Source organism: Dermacentor albipictus, chromosome 10 (assembly GCF_038994185.2).
Source record: "Dermacentor albipictus isolate Rhodes 1998 colony chromosome 10, USDA_Dalb.pri_finalv2, whole genome shotgun sequence".
NCBI lineage: Eukaryota > Metazoa > Arthropoda > Arachnida > Ixodida > Ixodidae > Dermacentor > Dermacentor albipictus.
This window is the reverse complement of record NC_091830.1, coordinates 28,292,595-28,314,012: the sequence shown is the minus strand read 5'-3', so window position 1 is coordinate 28,314,012 and position 21,418 is coordinate 28,292,595. Positions and strand designations below refer to the sequence as shown.

The window sequence follows — 21,418 nt, the reverse complement described above, 5'->3', positions numbered from 1 at the left end:
CGACCTGAAAGTACTTCTGTTGATCTTTGGGTTATTGTGACTCTAAAAACGGTTATTGAAACTAGCTAAATATAGTATTTAGCGCTTTTAGAATACAATATGCTCCATGTTTGCGACTAAAATACACCTAGACTTTAGCAGGCGTCGTCTAAATTTATGACGCCACGGAGAGCTGTTGAGGAAACGTGGAGGTTGCGTTGCCACCGGTTAAACGTGTTGCGTCACGAAGTGACCTCTCACGGTCACAGCACCTTATTTTGGTATTTTACAAGGTTAGGTTACTATAGTTCGGATGAAATGATCGCGCTCTTTAGGGTCCGCTTATAAATGTGCCTCACGGAGACGCCTTGCTTCGTCCTCCTAAATACACTCAAAGCGAAAGGCTAAACGAGACAAGAAAGGACACAGACAGGGCGGACTTCCAATAGATTTTAACCACAGAAGTAAAACTTGAATGGGACTGTGTAATGAAAGCACCAAAAGTGCAAAGTAAAAACTACAAAATCACCAGGCTATGGCCTAGTCACATCACTTGGAACCAGTGTTCGTTCTATAACACTAACTGTTACGCTATACACTGTAAACCAGTTTAGTACGGCTCCCAAACTAACTCATACTTGTACCTTGCTTCGTACTCCTTTCGTGTGCCTTCGCTGCGTGGTCGCCGCACGCATGGTTTCAGTTCTCTTCCAGTTCAGTTTAGCCCTGAGCATAAGTTAAATTCTGTATGAAACATTCGAATGGCTTGGTGGCGCAGTGCACAGCTCAGGCACAGGGAGAAGCTGGCACACTAAATACAGGCCTGTTGACCAGTCACAGGCGGACATTATCGAAACGTGCATGACCGCATGAAGTGAGAAACAAGCCGCATGAGGAAAATGCACTGATAGTAGCTCGATATGATGAATAAGAACAGCACATAGATTCAAGGCATCCACAAAGTAGGCAAAACTAATGGATCGGGTATATACGTAGGGTGAGCGCCGCCGCAATGGTCGTCGTGAACCTCACACCGCCGACTCTACATCCGGCAGCGTCCCTTGACGTGGCCCGACTTCTCAAGGCATCCATAGGGAAAGCAAAACTAATGGATCGGGTATTTACGTAGGGCGAACGCGGCCGCAATGATCGTCGTGAACCTCACACCGCCGACTCTACATCCGGCAGCGTCCCTTGACGTGGCGGGCGCTGTCGGAGCACCCGAAGGCGTCGCTGAACTCGGGCATGTTGTGAACTGGCAGCAGGCACATCTCGCGCGGCGTGAGCGGATGGGGCTGCCGGGATGCGCTGCACCAGAGCAGGCAGTAGCGCATGAAGAAGATGCGCGTCGCCTCCGGCCAGTGAGCGCTGAAGACGCCGTAGTTTGGGGCGTGGCTCCGAAAGTCTGCCGCCATGGCGTCGAAGGCAAGCCGGAGGCCCTGGACGATGGTGTACATGGTCGCCTGCTGCTCCTGCGTTGCGTGTCTGCGTATCAATCTGTCATCATCTTTTTGTTATAAAAGTCGAGCTACAGAAGGACGCCCCAAAGCGTAAATTTTCACCACCACTTCCCGTTCAGAACGTGCACACAATGAATGCTATATGATTTGCTATAAACATTGTAGAACAGTACCCACTGACATCACGTTTTCAACTTTCCTTGCTCTACGTTAAAGGTCAATGTAAGCGCTGGACCTCAACATCCTAGAAAAAATGCCGGAATACGTCAGAGTATCCTAAAAAACTTAAAGGAGCCCAGAACCACTCTTTATCGAAGTGGAGCAAAGGCATCTGAAGTGAAAATAGCCTATTTCCAAAATACTTTGCCGCAAAAGGTACTTCAATGGGCAGAAGCGGAGTTATTGGCAATGAAACACGGCCTCTCCGCTGTGCTCCCGTTCCTTCTTCAATGCCTTGCACTGCGAAGGCTACGGCGCACTGGGGCGTGCACACAACGCTCCACCTTCTAAATGTCACCGTGGCGCGCAGTTAAAATTTCATTTTGGATGTTAACGTGGACGCCACGACTTTCGCCTTTGGTGCCTACGACGCGCTGAACATAAGCCGAACGCGACTGTCCTCGGCTAACCGCAGTGCGCTTAGCCAGTGGACTCGTGGCGGCACCCAGTGGCGGCCGCGGTATCTACGCGATGTAGCCGACCGCAGCTTGATGTCAGCTATCGGCCAATAGCAGCCGTCTGAGGGAATGACGAAATAGTGCGTCCGATGGCAAAACAGTGCGTCTAGAAGAGAGTGAGGACAGGGCCTTCAGTTGAAAAGAGCGTTTGAGAGAAAGGGGACATCGCGATCCGCTTGCGAGCTCTACGCACTGCGTATACGACAGAAAGAATTGGCTGAGATGATCACAGCAGCGTATGCTACCCCCGTACTATACTATTTCATCAAGCCCGAGAGGTGGTTCAGGGCCCGTTTAATATAAGAGCTTTTCTACGAAACCGTCTTGGTGTCATTTCACAGGAAGTGCACCTGCCATGAGGTCATGATGCAGAAGCTGGTCCCGTGGATCAAGTGGCCGTCTTCAATATGAGCTGCTATACAAGCACGTACCCAGGATCTTTTTCGGGGGCGTGGGGTCCCAACCCAAGGTGACTTTTGTGTGCAAAAGAGGGGGGGGGGGTTACCTTTATTAGTACAAATGTGAAGAATGCCCACCTTTCGCCATAAAGACGCGTAAATCAGCAAAAGAGAAATGAAATAAGGTGTATAATACACCTCTCTTTTAGACTATATACCTATGCCTATAGACTTCAGTGACCGTTTCGGCAGAGTCATTTATCAATGGCGTGTGAAATGCACGTGAATGTTGTTTGTTTCAGTATTGCTTCTTTTTACAATAAGCAACGCTATCGACTCTTGAAAAGAAAAACATTTCTAATAATTTACAACATTTATTAGGGATGGAAACGTCTTCAGTTGCATGCAAAGGTCATAAACATTTACAGGGTGTCCCAATTACTTATATGCACCAAAATTCAAAAGAACAATGCGTTACTCGAACAAAACCTAGTTCACACTGTGTACAGTACAGTGGAGTAGCTGCCAGTAATTTTTTAGTCGTTGAAATTTAATTTGGTAATTGTAAGCAATTATCCAACCCGAGACGTACTATCCAAATTATGAAAATGCCAATGAGGCATTTGAAGGCGCAGCCAAGGGACATCTAACTGCGGTATTTTCAGCGCACTCATTTTTTTTGCCACTGATAAATAAACCCCGCCAAATATGGAGAACACCACGTGACTGGGCTCTCACCCGGATCGTAAAGCAGCGCCCTCTAATAGGCTCGCTATAAGTTATCCAGAGCGAAATAAAGGGAAAAAAAAAACATCGTGCTCGAGCTAGTCCCTAAACTGCCGCGCCCCGGCCGAAGTAACGCGTCGCGTTTGGTATTGGAAAGAAGCTGAGATGTAGCTATTCTGTTAGGGTAGGTAAAGTGCCCGGATGAGTTCGTTTTTGCCACGAAACCTACCACCACAAGCAAGAGCGAATTGACAACGTCAGTACAGAGGTGTAAAGGTGGGTTGGTTTGGTCCCTGTCGCCATGTCTTTCTCTAATGAGCAGAAGGTAAACATGATCCTTGCCTTGGGATCTGCAAATGGCAATAACAGTGTGGCCGCAAATATATCTATATCAGTCACCAGGCGAAGTGTGGCGGTAGACCAAACGCATCGACTATGATCAGAAATTACGAAAACGTGAGAGAAAGCAGCAGCTTCCAGAAACAGCGGTGGAACACTCAATTTTTGAGCCCTAGCCTACGCACGGATGTTCTAGCATTTATGGCATCAAAGTTGATGCTAGCGTGCGGGAAGTGGCAACCCAGGTACAATTTCCAAGTCATGAGTTTGGAGGATTCTAAATGACAGCCTTTCACCTGCAGACCTTAACCAGCACCGATGCTTAGAAGATAGGGACCTGTAGAATCGTCCAAATTTCTCGAATAGGATCCTCACAAAAACCGATGAGTCTCAGGACTCTTTGAGCAACATTATGTGCACAAATGAAGACAATTTTCGCATAACTGCCCTGGTAAGTTTGCATAATGCGCACTATTGGAGGGACTCAAATTCACACTCGGTAAAGCTCAAACGGCACCAGTACAAGCGGTCGCTCAATGTGTGGTTCGGAATTCACGCTGGTGCTATAATCGGTCCCATGTTCTTCGATCACACACTGACTGGAGAGCATTACTTTGCCGGATTTAAAATAAAGTTTTTTCCATCCATACGTGAACGAAATCCTTGAAGGAGTGGTAGTTTCTCAGCGAAGTCTTGCTGTCACGTTTTTCACTTCTGTGGTATCAGCAAGATGGGGCACCCGCACTCAGAAGCAGCAGACACGAAACTGGCTGGATGCGACTTTTCATGCGCAATAGATTGGGAGACTCGTGCCTGCAAATTGCCCGGCAAGGTCACCTGACCTATCACCACTCGATTTTTTTCTTTTGGGTTATGTGAAACATCGTGCTAACATGATCAAGACGTACGTAAGGTTAGTTCAAGGCAAGGATAACGGATTTCTACCGTAGAAATCTGGCATCGGTCATCAAGAAAGCCATTGAAGATGTGATAAAACGGACATAGTACTGCGTAACTGCAAAAGGAGACCTATTCGAACATGTCCTCTAGGCTGGTGTTCAAGGGAGCTTACGAATTCACAGATAATAAAGGCACACTGAATTTTGATTTTTGTTTTGTTTTGGAGTAGACATCCTGATTGACAATTGGGCTCATGTTTATATTGGTGGATAGTGCGATGCCGATACTTTTTCCAGGCGTGAAGCATCTATTTCTTTAGGAATTCATTGTAGCACAGCATTTTGTTTTGTTAGCTGGTGTCATGCTTACTTTCCACCTGTAATTGTAACCATGATGTCATTTGTGGCGGAACCGCAGCATCACCAAGAAAAATTTTCCCAGCTAGAAACTACAGCTCTCAGGAGACCCAGCAGGGCAGCATTTTGGCCGCAGTGATGCATTTCATGCAGAGGTGCCATGCTTGCTTCGGGCAAACATGCACATAGCACGACACTCGTATACAAAACAGATCTTTTGTTTATTTAAACATAATTATTACAGGCGGCATTCAATGACTGCTCTAAGCAAGAAGTGCTTGTTAACAAATCAGGCTATGCTACAATATTTCCGGTCTACCGGCACTTCGTAAAGATAGGATGGCTCACATCTCGAACAACTACCTGTGCAGCACTATCCGACAATATAAACTTTTTTTTATGTCCATGCTTTATTTCTTAATGAATTAGAACTATGGACACCCCAGCCAAAAGATTTGTGTATGCGTACTCAAAGTGTTCGGTTCTTGTCGAGATGCCCGTTGCCAACTTTCAGCTTAACTTTAGCAAGGCTCACTGAAGTACCTCTAGCCATTCAAGGCTAAAAAATGTTTTATTAAGACAACTACTGGAATTCTGAATTAGCTGTTCAAGACGTCTGTCAGACCTCAGTTAGCTGCTTCAGTGTTTGGTGGGCAGGTAACTTTATCGAATGTTGAATGGTCAATGTTCTCACAATTCACATAAAATAATTTTCAGGTACTTTGATAACATTAGCGAGTATCCGTTATTATATCGCAACTTATGAAAAGTTTTTTATTGCAAGCACGAGTGGGGCATTCCAAAGAAATGGCTGCTTCGTTTGCATTCATAGGAGATTTAGAAGAGTGCAAACGGCCACTGCATGACCTGTGAAGTCTGTCTCCGTGGGCAACCAAGCCTGCACCACTACCCAAATTTTGAAGTTTCATGTCTATACCATGCTCAAAGGGAGGAAATTTGTCGCTATTTTACTTCAATTTTATGCTTCATTGTACCGGTTCCGAGCAAGTGCGCATCGATGAAAATCTATCGGAACCTAAACTTTCTCGCCAACCTTCCGATCTCGGCGGTCCGCTGTAGGGCCAACTTTCCGAGGGAAAAAGCGAAGTGAGTGCCTTTGTGGAGATTTGGCTGGTCAAGTCTGGCTGCGTGATGTGATCTCTCTGCTAGTTTAGTTCCTTCCGCAGTGGATTTTAGGCGACGCCAGACAAAAAGAAAAAAAGTTTTATTCTTGAGAACTAGAGCAACTGTTAATTTTTTTTAGTGATCCTAGTGACCACAAAGTGGTGGCGCCATCTATCGCTTGTTGAGCAAAATGACATGGGAACCCTGTTTTGCCAATAGACTGAAAGATGGCGCCACCTATAAGTACACGCCGTATACCTTAGCTAAAGGAAAATTGCGGTATCAGTGTCTCCGCGAGTTTCTTATTTTGCAAAGGTAACTTTCAATTGACGTTGCCCCTACTGTAATGCTTTTTCAAAGGTGAAACCACTGTCATCTCTTCTCCGCAATCATAAAGGCTGTTTGTCTTCCAAGTATAAAGATGAAATACGAAGTATGAAATGACGTTCTCTCAGCTACGGTCGCCACAGAGCCTTCCAATAAGTGAAGCGCTAATAGTGACGGCACACATGAAGGAATACAGACATACAGAATTCCTTCTTTTGTGCCGTCACTATTGGCGCTTCACCTATTGGAAGCTATGCACCAACTAGCCCCACAACGTGTTTTACTGCCACAGAGCCCACTGACCACTACAACTACCAGCGTGCTTTGCGGCAGCGGTGGCACTGTGAAAATGGTCGTTTTGCGTACACTAGGTTCGCACCGTACCTGCGGAGATTCAGCAACTTGATCCTTGAAGCCGAGCCGGTAGTGAAGGTCGACGAGGCATCGGATGCGGAGGGAGTACCTGTCGTGGGTGTCCCTGGCCCACCAGGGCATGCCATGCCTGAACCCAGCAAAGTCTGGGTGCACTACAATTGCCACCTGTAGGTAAAATTGGGTGTTTAAAATCCCAGTGAACGAAACTGGAAAGGTACTCGGCGCCGTCCACTGCAGCCGCATGCAGTATCAAGAAGAGAGCCAAGAAAGCACGGCGAACTGCAGCAAGAGCCCAAACGCATGAAGTCTCAAACTGACTGGAAGACACTAAACGCCATCATTATTCCCGGGAGCCGGCAACCACCTCTCTAATTGCGTGTTTCAGCGGCGTCGTGTGCTTCCCGAAGGAAATAATTTTTTTTTTCACGCTAGGATGACGTATGAGTTATGTGGATATGGCTTGAGCCGCGCTTAGAAGCCGCGCTTTTCAGCGCACCATTTTTTTTTTGCCACTGATAAATAAACCCCGCCAAATATGGAGAATACCACGTGATTGGGCTCTCACCCGAATCATAAAGCAGCGCCCTCACTAGTTTCAGAAAGACAACGTAGCTACTTACTGTAACTTTCTTTAAACAGGAATGTGCAGTAAAGAGAGTGGAAACTCTCATAATACAGAAAAAAAGCCTTAAAATTATGGCGCAATTGTAGGCAGCCATTTATTGTGGACAAATCGCATAACACTGAACGAACAGCTTCATCATTCGTTTTAAAACATTTCAACGACCATACAGGGTGTAGAAAAGGTGCTCCGTTTGTCTCATGTCTAACGTACTCACCTTTAAGCGTGGGAATGTTGAAGGGTCGTGTATCATTGATGAGCGTAAATGGAATTTTTCCACAGATTTCTTATGGCACGTAAACGTAATGATAGCTGTGACAGATCACAGAAGTCTGCAGGAAGTAAACTTTGAGAGCCCCTGCGTCGTACATTCGGTACTTTCCATGGGCTGTCTGCCTGGCGATGTCTTTGACCGCTTTCCCGCCACTTGTGTCACTGGGTGGCCCATAGTCTAGTGGTTAGAGCATCGCGCCACTATGATGAGAGAATTTGGTTCCAAACCAATCGTCGGGCCAGCTTGGGTCAAGAAGAATTTGACATTGCATGTGTGCCGCTGGTCACTTAACCAATTTCATGCCAACTGTTTACTGGGAGTGGGTGGTATATGGTCTAATAGGCAGCGCATCGGGAATGCTGTGCTGATAGAAAAGGGTTCGAAACCAACCGTCACAACAACTGTAAGAGGCATTGGGTATATCTTGCGTTTAAAAGAACCGCTTTGATGACAACTTGGAGCACTGCTTATGTGCGACTTAGTCTGTGCCGCACTTCAATAAACGTGACACCAAATTCGGCAACAAGGTACGTGCCATTTTCTAAAGAATCTGCTTGAGGCCAACTGTGCCACTGGGTACAAGTTGCACCGCTTTTCAATTACCATTTTACAGCGTGACAGCGTGACCGTATTACGATGTGACATAGGCACCGCGTATCGTCGATACGTCCAAACTTTGCACTGCAGTTCCATTATATTCCACCAGGTGTCCGACATGAAGCAGTTGCATACAGCAGTTGCATGCTTTGCGTATCTAGACCTCATTAACTCAAGCAGGCTAGGTGGCTATTTGTCACCAGCCTGTTTCAAAAGGGATGCCAATACACATCATTATCATCGTCATCAACAGCAAGGTACCGTGCCATGGGTCAAGAGATGAGATATGTGCATCACGTAGTCTAGATACCTGTGTTTATTGTTCGGTGCACTTTCTGCAGCCTCCTCACAAGGTACGAAGCGCTGGTGAAGAAGCGAATCGTAGATATACGCACGCGGCTGCAACCAGGGCGACATCGGGCTCAGCAGACCGTTGTGCAGAGAGCAGCGCAAGCGGCAGCTTGTCGTGAACGCCTGACGGACAGTTCGTTGTTACGTCGTGAAAATGACGCGAAGAGACTTCGCCGCGAAGGCTCTGTAGTGGCGTAGTGCCGAAAATGGAGCTCCTCCAGCTTACACTGTGATTGTGTTGCATGTAGCGTGTATGTATGTTGCATGTAGCGTTTGCTGCATGTAGGCTGCGACTTTTGGATTCCAACTTGGGTGTCTGGGTACGAATCACTGGGCATCTGCTACTTTTCAATGAACCTCTTTATCGCCAACTTTTGCAACAATGTTCCAATAGCTATGTAGCACATTTTAATAGAAAATATATTATTTAATATTTATCTGCCGGGGAAGGAGGAAAAATCAAATGCCTGTCATATATTGTCAGGCAAACTTCTCTGAATGTTACATTCACACAAGCGCCATGCGCGGACTGCCTGGCAGCGCAGTTGGATGACGCAGCGTGTCCAGAGGTAAGCGCCAGAGGGGAGCCCGGCTGCACGGGTGCTCAAGCATGGCGCGTTTCTGCGGTGGCAATACGGCGTTTTGCTAAATTGCTTCGTCGCTAATCGCACTGACGTCGACATTCATCATCATATGGTTTCTGCTGTAATTGTTTTTCAGTTTCTTCTAGATTTACTTTCTCGTGCCTTTTGCTATGCGTCCACTCGTATTTCAAGCTTAATACTGTTGCACGGAGGCCGCTTTTTATCTACACTTTCGAAAGCTAGGCTTTCTACGCGGCCCAAAACTTCGCTGGAGTGGACTTTCAAGGATGCAGAAACATTCAAAGTCTACCGAAGCTTTAGAGTTGCGTGTCGACGCTTTCAGTATTACGCGACTTTTCGGCCATTTTAATATTACAGTACTTCATTTGAATCACTCACGCTGAGCTCGATTCTATAGACAAAAACGCATTTTTGCGGCGATTACCATTCTTAGGGAACTTCACCTTGTTTGCGGTTCATATCCAACCTCTATCACATACTCAGTCACCGATGTTGTCTCTTAGATGGGACCACTAAGGTGCTGGCCGCGGTCTTGCCGAGCTGTAACATAGGCAGCTGTATACGTGCCTCAATTGACAAGTTTACGTTGGCTGCTGTCTAATCTATTGAAAGTGCAAGTAGAAGTGCGAGCATGTTCCACCTGGAATCGAATAACCTGAGCATGTAACTTGCGATGCTGAACAGTGTTATCGAGAAACATATATCAAACGGCTCTTCTAAGTACCTCAGTAGCTTTCTAACAAATTAATTTTGATAAGATTCTTCACAATAAAACTAACATTAGGTTTACTTGTCACCTCAACTTTTGCACTGCCTAGAATCACGTTAAAAGACTGTTAAAAACTGACATCTTCATTTGCGGCTTAAAACTGTGGGATGGCTTGTCTTATAGCCTCAAATTATCCTGGCATCAGTTTTCCGAGCAAGATTACATTCCTTGTTATCTTGCTTTATGCTTTTTCAATGTATTCAGTTAGATCCTAATGTGTGTAATTACAGCCCTGCATTTGACATCTGAACCGTTGCATGTTCGTTAAAATGCGCATCACACGTTATTGTTTGTTCTTTGTGGTTTGGTATCCTTCTCTATGGCGTTTTTTGTGGTTTGGCCCTTTTTCCAATCGTTTTTCAATTTTCTACATTAGCCGAGGGACTCGTTCCAGTCTCAAACTTAAGGACAACTGCCGGTATCCTCATAAAATCCAACAAAATTATAGTAACTCAATACCGTTTAAGGTCAGGTCGTGTGTTCAACTGGTCTACTATGATTTCCGAAAGAAAAATAATCGCTTGATCAGATTGACCGGCCTCATGCACGTATCAGAACCTTCATATATATCCCAGGCAGTTTATCGCTCCAATTAGCTTAGATAAAAGCATCTGTTGTTCTGCTATACAACTATCAAAATCACATGGCGATTCCTCGCCTTCACTTTGCTGGCTAGACTTCTTATTTATTCAGGTTTCCTTACAGGTTCCGTCAGGAGCTGTAATGTGTCATTTGGTGTCATTTGCAATCTACAACACACTTGCATACAGATGCACACAGCCAGTGCGCAACTATCGTCCTTGGTGGGACGGCCCCTAAGGCTTTGCTACCCACTGTCTTTCTTTCCTAACCTTAAAGATGCACTGTTCAATAAATTCTATCTAATTCCATTCGTTTTTCATTGTCGGTAACGATAAAGTACTTATCGTACAAAATATCTATTTCTTCGAGAACCACGGGCAACAAACAATATTGCGAAGCACTTGATATATGGTGTAGCCTGCACCTAGCTGTATGTTACACCAAATTACTTTAGCTTATCATTTCTTGCTGGACATTTCAAAATTATGAAAGCTGTTGCCCGTGGCACTGCACACAATATATAATAAAGGGGGTAAATTATGTGTAGCTCACTTCGTTAAAAATTAAATTATAAGGTTTTACTTGCCAAACCTACTTTCTGATTATGACGCACGCCGGAAATTTGAACCAACTGGGGTTCTTTAACGTGCACCTAAATCTAAGTACACGACTGTTTGCGCATTTCACCCCCATCGAAATGCGGCCGCCGTGGCCGGGATTCGATCCCGCGACATCGTGCTCAGCAGCCCTACACCATAGCCACTCAGCTACCACGGCCAGTTAGTTCACTTCCTGTCCACTGAAAAAGCAAAAAAAAAAGAGAAGAACCCCCTGTAACCGAAGGTTCATCATCAACATCATCATCATCATCAGCCTGGTTACGCCCACTGCAGGGCAAAGGCCTCTCCCATACTTCTCCAACAACCCCGGTCATGTACTAATTGTGGCCATGCTGTCCCTGCAAACTTCTTAATCTCATCCGCCCACCTAACTTTCTGCCGCCCCCTGCTACGCTTCCCTTCCCTTGGGATCCAGTCCGTAACCCTTAATGACCATCGGTTATCCTCCCTCCTCATTACATGTCCTGCCCATGCCCATTTCTTTTTCTTGATTTCAACTAAGATGTCATTAACTCGCGTTTGTTCCCTCACCCAATCTGCTCTTTTCTTATCGCTTAACGTTACACCTATCATTCTTCTTTCCATAGCTCGTTGCGTCGTCCTCAATTTGAGTAGAACCCTTTTCGTAAGCCTCCAGGTTTCTGCCCCGTAGGTGAGTACTGGTAAGACGCAGCTATTATACACTTTCCTCTTGAGGGATAATGGCAACATGCTGTTCATGATCTGAGAATGCCTGCCAAACGCACCCCAGCCCATTCTTATTCTTCTGATTATTTCTGTCTCATGAACCGGATCTGCCGTCACTACCTGCCCTAAGTAGATGTATTCCCTTACTAATTCCAGCGCCTCGCTGCCTATTGTAAATTGCTGTTCTCTTCCGAGACTGTTAAATATTACTTTAGTTTTCTGCAGATTAATTTTTAAACCCACTCTTCTGCTTTGCCTCTCCAGGTCAGTGAGCATGCATTGCAATTGGTCCCCTGAGTTATTAAGCAAGGCAATATCATCAGCGATCGCAAGTTACTAAGGTATTCTCCATTAACTTTTATCCCCAATTCTTCCCAATCCAGGTCTCTGAATACCTCCTGTAAACATGCTGTGAATAGCATTGGAGAGATCGTATCTCCCTGTCTGACGCCTTTCTTTATTGGGATTTTGTTGCTTTCTTTATGGAGGACTACGGTGGCTGTGGAGCCGCTATAGATATCTTTCAGTATTTTTACATACGGCTCGTCTACACCCCGATTCCGTAATGCCTCGATGGCTGCTGAGGTTTCGACAGAATCAAACGCTTTCTCGTAATCAACGAAAGCTATATATAAGGGTTGGTTATATTCCGCACATTTCTCTATCACCTGATTGATAGTGTGAATATGATCTATTGTTGAGTAGCCTTTACTGAATCCTGCCTGGTCCTTTGCTTGACAGAAGTCTAAGGTGTTCCTGATTCTATTTGCGATTACCTTAGTGAATAGTTTGTAGGCAACGGACAGTAAGCTGATCGGTCTATAATTTTTCAAGTCTTTGGCGTCCCCTTTCTTATGGATTAGGATTATGTTAGCGTTCTTCCAAGATTCCGGTACGCTCGAGGTCATGAGGCATTGCGTATACAGGGTGGCCAGTTTCTCTAGAACAATCTGCTCACCATCCTTCAACAAATCTGCTGTTACCTGATCCTCCCCAGCTGCCTTCCCCCTTTGCATATCTCCTAAGGCTTTCTTTACTTCTTCCGGCGTTACCTTTGAGATTTCGAATTCCTCTAGACTATTTTCTCTTCCATTATCGTCGTGGGTGCCACTGGTACTGTATAAATCTCTATAGAACTCCTCAGCCACTTGAACAATCTCATCCATATTAGTTATGATATTGCCGGCTTTGTCTCTTAACGCATACATCTGATTCGTGCCAATTCCTAGTTTCTTCTTCACTGTTTTTAGGCTTCCTCCGTTCCTGAGAGCATGCTCAATTCTATCCATATTATACTTCCTGATGTCAGCTGTCTTACGCTTGTTGATTAACTTCGAAAGTTCTGCCAGTTCTATTCTAGCTGTAGGGTTAGAGGCTTTCATACATTGGCGTTTCTTGATCAGATCTTTCGTCTCCTGTGATAGTTTACTGGTATCCTGCCTAACGGAGTTGCCACCGACTTCCACTGCACATTCCTTAATGATGCCCACAAGATTGTCGTTCATTGCTTCAACACTAAGGTCGTCTTCCTGAGTTAAAGCCGAGTATCTGTTCTGTAGCTTGATCTGGAATTCCTCTATTTTCCCTCTTACCGCTAACTCATTGATCGGCTTCCTATGTACCAGTTTCTTTCGTTCCCTTCTCAGGTCTAGGCTAATTCGAATTCTTACCATCCTGTGGTCACTGCAGCGCACCTTGCCGAGCACGTCCACATCTTGTATGATGCCAGGGTTAGCGCAGAGTATGAAGCCTATTTCATTTCTAGTCTCGCCGTTCGGGCACCTCCACGTCCACTTTCGGCTATCCCGCTTGCGGAAGAAGGTATTCATTATCCTCATATTATTCTGTTCCGCAAACTCTACTAATAACTCTCCCCTGCTATTCCTAGTGCCTATGCCATATTCCCCCACTGCTTTGTCTCCAGCCTGCTTTTTGCCTACCTTGGCATTAAAGTCGCCCATTAGTATAGCGTATTTGGTTTTCACTCTACCCATCGCCGATTCCACGTCTTCATAGAAGCTTGCGACTTCCTGGTCATCATGACTGGATGTAGGGGCGTAGACCTGTACAATCTTCATTTTGTACCTCTTATTAAGTTTCAAAACAAGACCCGCCACCCTCTCGGTAATGCTATAGAATTCCTGTATGTTACCAGCTATATTCTTATTAATCAGGAATCCGACTCACGAACCTATTAACTTATTAACTCAGGAACTTATTAATCAGGAATCGAAGGTTCGGCGGTGAGTAGATTGGTGTGCGCAGTGAGGTGTCTCTGTCAGTCGAGTTTCCGCCACGCAACGCACCTGGCTTGCCAGGAGGGCTCCCACCGTGCCGTAGTTGAAGTAGCAAGGCACGTCCGAGCCGTACATGTACGGCTCCGTGTGATAAACGCCGGGCACCAAGACGACGCCTACGCGTCGCAAATAAACCACGTCGCCAGTGAATGCACTGCGCATGGACTGCTGATGCCGCATGGTTGGCGGGCTGACCATGCGAGCCCGCTGGTCATGCCGTCGCGCAAGCCAGTACTTGGACACGAACGAGTGCGCGTGGTCGTCGCTGTCCGTGAAGAGTGAGCCATTGTGCGCTCCCTCGCCGACGTCCAGGCCGCTGGAGAATTTCAGTACGCGTTTTCGTAAGTGTTTAGGCACGACACATATCGAGGTGTCGATATGACAATGAAACGAGTATGCAGGTTAAATTTTTTATAAAGCGTTGCGGTTTCTATGACTCTTGAGCCCCCTTTGCGGTTCGTATGTAATATATGTTTCTGTGTAGGGTCAAATATATATATATATATATATATATATATATATATATATATATATATACAGTGAAAGCTCGTTAATTCGAACTTCAATAATTCGAATTTATGGATAATTCGAACTGTACGATTTGGTCCGGCCAAGCTCCACAGAAGTCTATGTATAAAAAAGTCCGTTAATTCGAACACGAGAAGGTTCCCTCACGGATAATTCGAACTACGCTCACCTGGCACACGGCCAGAGAAAAGCGCCTACTGCCTACACACAAGGCTGTATTGCCTCCGAAACAAAGAGAACGGCGAGAGAAGGCAAAATCGGAAAAAACTCTAATCGACACGGGGTCAGCCAGAAGGCAGTGGCGGCTGCCGCCTCTCCGTTCTACGTAACCTCCAAGACTTTTTGCCCGTTGCGAATCTCGGAGGCTTTGCAAATCTTGTACAGCTGCTAATGTTGTGCGGAGATGGCACGGCAAGCGCCAAAACACAGCGAATCAAGTACGTCGCAGCTCCGCTTGCAATCAAGAACCAACGAATCAGGGCCTTCGCCACCTTCACATGTTCAGCGTCTTTGTCTCGGCAGTCTTCATCGGTTGTGCACCTCTGTTTTCAGCTTAGGAGGTATCGGCCGTCGCGAATCATTGCGATAGTGTTAAGCCTCGGCTAACGTTCGTATCGGTGGACATCGGTGGTGTGGCACAGTCGGACCCAGAGCTTCGACTTGAAGATGGCGTGTGCCCGCGGCACACGCCATCACTTTCTGACGCGCCAAATTTCTGACATGCCATACTGCTTCCAAAGCGCAGTGTACTGTTGCTCTCCTTCACTTTCGTTAGTTCGAACTTTCGTTAATTCGAACTGAAGCGGCTTCCCCTTGCGGTTCGAATTAACGAGCTTTTACTGTATATATATATATATAAAGGACGCCTATAAACAAGGACGCCAAGAACAACATAGAGGGAATTATTTGTACTTATTGACTTACACAAATAATAAATTAATGGCAATGACAGTAAACGAAAGCAACTTGCCGCAGGTGAGGAACGATATATGCATATATATATATATATATATATATATATATATATATATATATATATATATATATATATATATATATATATATATATATAAGCTTTTTGCTATTCTTGGCTTGGAACCTGATTTCCCCAGCATCGTACTTTAACCATTAGGCCATGGACACGTGGCGGGAAAAATTGAATAAAACACCTTTAAGAATATCCTTCTTAAAAGCCCTCGCTATGAGACGCTTGGCTTGCTAGGTACGTCTCATAAGACCGATTTACTTGTAAAAAGTGAGCTTGCGCACGTTGTATATAGCTGTCGGTAAAGATAGAAGTAACGGGACGTGTTCATCGCTGAAATTCGCTACGCGTCTCCCAACGTACTCTGCCGCTGTGTCGCGTTCCTACGAGGCCAAGCGCGCCGCGTCTTGGTTCAGTAAGTTGAATCACTGAATAAAAGTTCCGCTCTCTCTGCAACGTCCACCATGGTGTCAAGAGTGGGACGAGTTTATCCCTGAAATCTGTAGCGCGTCTCCTGTCGCAATACGCCGTTTTGCTGTGCACGGTCATCAAAGCTTCGCGAATGCACCGAGCCTCGCGCGCCTGGGATCTATGTAACTTTCATTTCGATGGCTTGATGCCATAGCGCCAGCCTTATTCACAAAGCTTGCCTTCATATCTCTACAGGACAATTCTCCGTGCAAGCTTGCCCTATGAATTTGCTGGGAGCTCGGTTCAGCGGAAGCAAGTAATACACGTTTTGACAGGTTGAGAACTAAAAGTAGTCTGGCTTTATACCACAGTAAAACAGGTTCGCCTAGTGGCAAACCTGTTTGTCCCACTGGAAGGTTGCTCTTGTCTATCACAGTCCGTACACTACAACATGAGTTAATGTGGACTGTTATATTATATGCTGGATACAGTGGTTTCAAATGGCTCATACTGCCAGAGCCGTAGTTCCTTGCGTGGATTAATGACGAAACTATTCAGAGGTAAGCGAAGACTTATTTCGGCAGAAAGTCAAACCCTGGAGACGTTGCGCCACGTTTGTTGGCTGGACAGGTTAGAATTGGATTATAAGTGTGGTTTGTTGACAAGGCGCAGAGGAGCAGGGGAACTTTAACCGCGTGATACATGGGGATGGATTCACCTGAGCGAAGTTATAAATTCCAGCAGGCATCCTGCAAATGTGTAAATGAAGGGGGATAGTAGTGCTCAAGGCAGTTAATAAATAGAAGTAGCGCAGCAAACAGGCAAGGACAAAACAGATAATATCGCTGCAGCTCGAGGAACAAATGAGTTATTTGGGAAAGAAGCAAGAAAACGGCTCATGGTCAGCGCATGCGCATAGAAAAACCTCAGTGAAGGTTTTAATAAAATTGAGGCAGAGACAATCGAAGGTGATTGTCAAAGTCAACGATAGCTCTCTTATGCAACCTACTGCATGTTCTCACGCCATCCATGAGTCACGGAGCCTTAAGGGTACATCAGTAGGCGCAGGAAGTTTCAATTGGGCTCCTTTGATTGCACAAAGTATCTCGACATTGTTTGGCATTGCGTTTGGCAACATGGATAAGCAGCAACGTGGATAGGATAGGACGCGGTTGGCAACGTTGATAGTTTAGGCAGTGTTACACAAGAAAGCTATCGCTGACTGTGGCCATCATCTTCGGTTGCTTCTGCCACAAGTTGCTGCCTGCTATACCTGATGAGCTGTGACAATGCGCTTGAGAGGTATCATCTATGTAGGTGAGTATTGGAGTCCGAGGAGAGTATGAGGGCGTATCAGATGAAGCGCATGGCGCTGCATCCGGTGAACGCGGTGGCGTGGCTGTTATGACGTCACCCAGGGTTCGCTGACGAGCGTGGTTGTCACGTGATTTCGGGGCCGTCATGCCACGCGCGGTTCCTGTCCACGCTTCGACCCCGCTGCCCCACTGCGTGACATCCTCACATATGCCTCCTCCTCCTCGTCCTCCTCCTCTTCCTCCTCCCCTCTCCTCCTCCGTACTTGTATTACGCCTTGCGCTTATTTATTGTGCGAGATCGCCAGCCCCCGCTCGCCGTCCATTCTAACTGGTGTAGCTAAGCGCAGCTATCGCTTGAAAACAAAGCCCGATCGAATGTTTATTACAACTAAAACTATAACGCTATCAAACAACCTTTCTCACCCTTTCTCACCCAGGCTTGTCAGTAACGCGAACGGCGCCTCTATGCCTGGTAAAAAGCTTGATAAACAGCCTTCTGTGTTGTTAGGACCCCTGGTGGCATTGTTTTTCGGTGAATATGGAGACAAATAACTGTTTAATCAATGATTACTGGAATAAATCAGTTGTTAACTGAATACCAGCACTGCTGTAAGTCTTGTTCAAGTCTTCCTTGTGCCATGGCAAGCTTTTAACTACACAATTAATCAATTCGGCCAACAGCATGTCTTTGATATGTTCAAGGTGCGTAATCTCTACTCCAGAGCGCAGTTATATTCCATTAAAAACCTACCGGATTATTGTTCATTATAGACCGGTATCGGTTAAGAGATATTCGTCTCTAAATGCGTTGACTAAACACGTTCGCTGTGGCAAAGCAAAAGCGCGAAGTCTAAGACAGACACAGCACAGTTCTGACTGCCAACTAACACTTTTGAGATTTCAGCGATAGCAGTGAACATAAAAGCTAAACCCTCAGGAAGAGTCGCAAGCAAGTAAGCAGGAAAATGTGAATTAATTTAATTGCAAATGCGCTGCCGATTATAGCCTCCTTGAAAGAGCATTCTGTCAAGGTTATCGTAGCTTCGCGCCAGTACATTTCACATCAAATAACCGATCCCACATGGTGCCATCATATTGGCCGAAGAGGTTTGATCTTGCAATCTATTAGGCACTACATATATGGTGGATATTAGCATGAAAATAGAGATAAAGTCATCAACAGTGGTTGCCTAATAAAAGGATGCAATCCATCATTAAGACAAGGGAACTTGTTTTCCTCTGAGCAAGTCACCTTGTACAAGGAAGGGACAATGCGTTTCTACTTCGGTCATTGTAGACAATGAGATAATTTTTTGATCTACATCGAATTTACCATTACGGATCACTGATCGTTATCTTTATACAATGATACCACGCGACGCACGCTGTTAAGATGCATTGCGCTATATCGATAAGTGAATGCAGGAAAAAAGAAACTTTCGAAAGCGCATCGAGAAGCGAACCTTCATGCAAGGTTATTTTGTGTATAAAGTGTCAGAAACAGCCTATAATTTTCTGTGTAAAAATTCACGCAATCCGAAATTCCCCCTGCCATGTTTGGAATAAACTGACGTAATGTGTAGATTGTGGATACCGCTCCCATTGACGGCAAATTGTTTTTCTTGTATTTTCGTTTCTCTTAGCTTCCAATTTCTACACTTCAGTTAAAGCATCAAATAACTTTCCCTATGTTTCGCTTCGCTTCATTATCTGTTTGACTGATATGGTTGACATTGAGAAAAATCGGGACCCTTGGTTCCCCCTTCTCGTTCATGGCGTTACAAAGATACAATTCCGTTTACTGATAGTATTGAAACCTAGCTGTAAGATTCAATAGAGAGAAAACAAAGTGACCGCACCTGTAATTAGCCTTCGGATCGATTGGCTCTTGGATGACCATCGACGTGCTGGCAACTTCCTGACTGGCTACCTCACGACTTTTTTCGCCGAGCCACGTGAAGACCTTGCGACTCGTCGATGCCTTCTTGATGGTGGTGAATATGTCTTCGAGGATACTTGCGCTGCTTCGCGCACGTAGCAGTGTGGCCAGCAGCTGCGGCCACGTCTTGGTGAGGCACTCTCTGGCCCTGCTTAGGCACAACCAGGCCACGCTCTTCTCGCCGGACACCACTCGACGCTTGTCGTTTTCCATGGTGGCCACGTACGATGCTAAATAGGCGGACAAGTAAAGCGCCGCAATCCGGGTGCCTTTACTGAAGAGAACGCTTAAGACGTGCCTGACCACCTTCGCGTTCATCATCAGTACGGTGCCTCGACGCCCCAGAGCGCGCCAGGCAGGAAGGATAAGGTTGGCCGCCTTCAGCCACTCAGGGACCGTGACGCCGTCGACGAACCCATGAAAGGCGACGTCAAAGGGAGCACGCTCCAGAAAGGGCTTGCGATACGTTTCCAACGCCATGTCCAAGTCGGCGTCGAGCCAGTAGAGCACCTGTGCGACATCCGTGGCGTTCTTGACGTCCGGGAAGGCTTCGAGCACCTGGCGCAGAAGACGCCAAGGGTGGCTTTCACTCGTCGTGGCGCCCATGCTGTCGCCGTTCCTCAAGAACCTCTTGTTGAGGGATGAACCCGGGGCTACGTACAGGGGCTCCTCACCTCCGTCCCGAACTATCATCATTGCGACCACGGAGTATAAACCAGTCTCTAGGCAGGTGCGTATGAGAAATCCGGCGACCTCCGCTTTACTGTCGGCCCGCTTAAGCGTCGACAGGGAGAGGAAGGCATCCGCGGACTCAAGGGCTTGGGTGAGTGTCGTCTCGACTGCCACATACCGCTCGCAAGCCTTGTAGATCTGGCTCAGCACCTTCGCACCTTCTCTCTCGTAGTTCTCCAGCCGGTCGGATGCAATGGCCTCTTGCAACTTGACCTCAGACGTCTTGACGCTGTCGCCGTAGAAGCTGCCTCCGGTCTCGCGGTTGACCCATTTCCCGCAAACGTGGTCGTAGAAATCGACGCAAGGGTCTGCACTGGTGTTGAGAAGGGCGTACAAGTCCCGCCTGGCTGCGACACACGGAGATTCGATGCACGCGACTTCCTCGATGGTTTCGTAGTTGGTCACGAGCACCAAGATGACAGAGGCAGCGATCACGCAGATGACGAAGAACGCGCTGCACAGCATCCCGGTAGTAGTGATTCTCGGTTGGACAGTAGGATGGGTGACGTGTGCTCGAACTGGGATTGAGACAAGAAGCGGAGATTTACTGAGAAATTGGACACCAGTATATTATTCGCTGTGCCAGACGGAGTTGATTCGCCTCATCACCTGCTGTCAGTTTTAAACTCTCTTTCTCTCGGACAACATCTTTCAAACGTCTACGCCATCTCATTTTCACAACAGTGCCTGACTGCCTCAAGCTTCATCCATGCATCCATGCACTCTCCACATCCTATAGTGACACTGATCCCTTTAATTGCGGTGCTGTGAAAAGCAGTTTGACGCTTTTAGACTGGCCGAACACAGTAACCCGCACTTTTATTGCGATAAAACCTATATGGGCATTCGAGGCGAATTTCATCCGTCGTTGCAGGTGACGCCTTGGTGTTTCGAATGAAGTGAAAGTGCCATAACATCGCGGTCATGTGCCGTGTGGTATAGGTACGCGGTAAAGCATGCGAGGGCGAGGCGAGAAGGATGGTGGCTTGATGTGCGGCGTCTTGTCGCACGCGCAAGGGGGGGTGGGACCGGGACGACGCGTGTAGGTTAGGAGGGGGAGGGGGCAAGGTAGCACGCCTCTCCGCTTCTACTCCGGCTACGGCTGCGCATGGTGCGGTTCAGTGCGGCAGCGCGCATCCTATATATATAGTGCTACGGAATAGTATTTCCAATGACGAAGAGGCGAGCAGTAAGAAGACGACGACGACGATTGGAGGCAAGCGCGGGCTGTTGCCTCTTGGCCAAGTGCGCCGTATTACGTTGTAAATATACCTGTATACAGCTTTTCATCTGCGTCTTCTTACATAACATATCTGGTGGAGGTGGACTTTCCCTGTACCGCGTCACGGAACTTCGCAGTGGACGGTACGTCGAGCCTTCCTTCATGGCTCCAGGCGATGACAACTCGCCTCAGCCGCCTCCGACACCTGCTGCCACTTCG

At 46.6% G+C, this 21,418-nt stretch overlaps 1 protein-coding gene across 2 annotated transcripts in view; it reads right to left on the bottom strand.

The window, feature by feature from the left end:
- Positions 1-413: 413 nt before the first annotated feature.
- Positions 414-21,418, bottom strand: part of LOC139050954 (endothelin-converting enzyme homolog) — a 40,738-nt gene continuing 19,733 nt past the window's right edge. Inside the window, exons 5-8 of one of the 2 annotated variants that reach the window (XM_070527853.1) lie at positions 19,166-20,495; positions 14,076-14,382; positions 6,672-6,827; positions 414-1,451 (exon numbers count right to left, since the gene is read on the bottom strand). In XM_070527853.1, the coding sequence (XP_070383954.1) occupies positions 1,155-1,451; positions 6,672-6,827; positions 14,076-14,382; positions 19,166-20,495 (2,090 nt within the window). In that variant the 3' untranslated portion in view covers positions 414-1,154. Of the gene's footprint in view, positions 1,477-6,671; positions 6,828-14,075; positions 14,383-19,165; positions 20,496-21,418 lie in introns of both variants that reach the window. The other variant, XM_070527854.1, reaches the window with a different exon arrangement.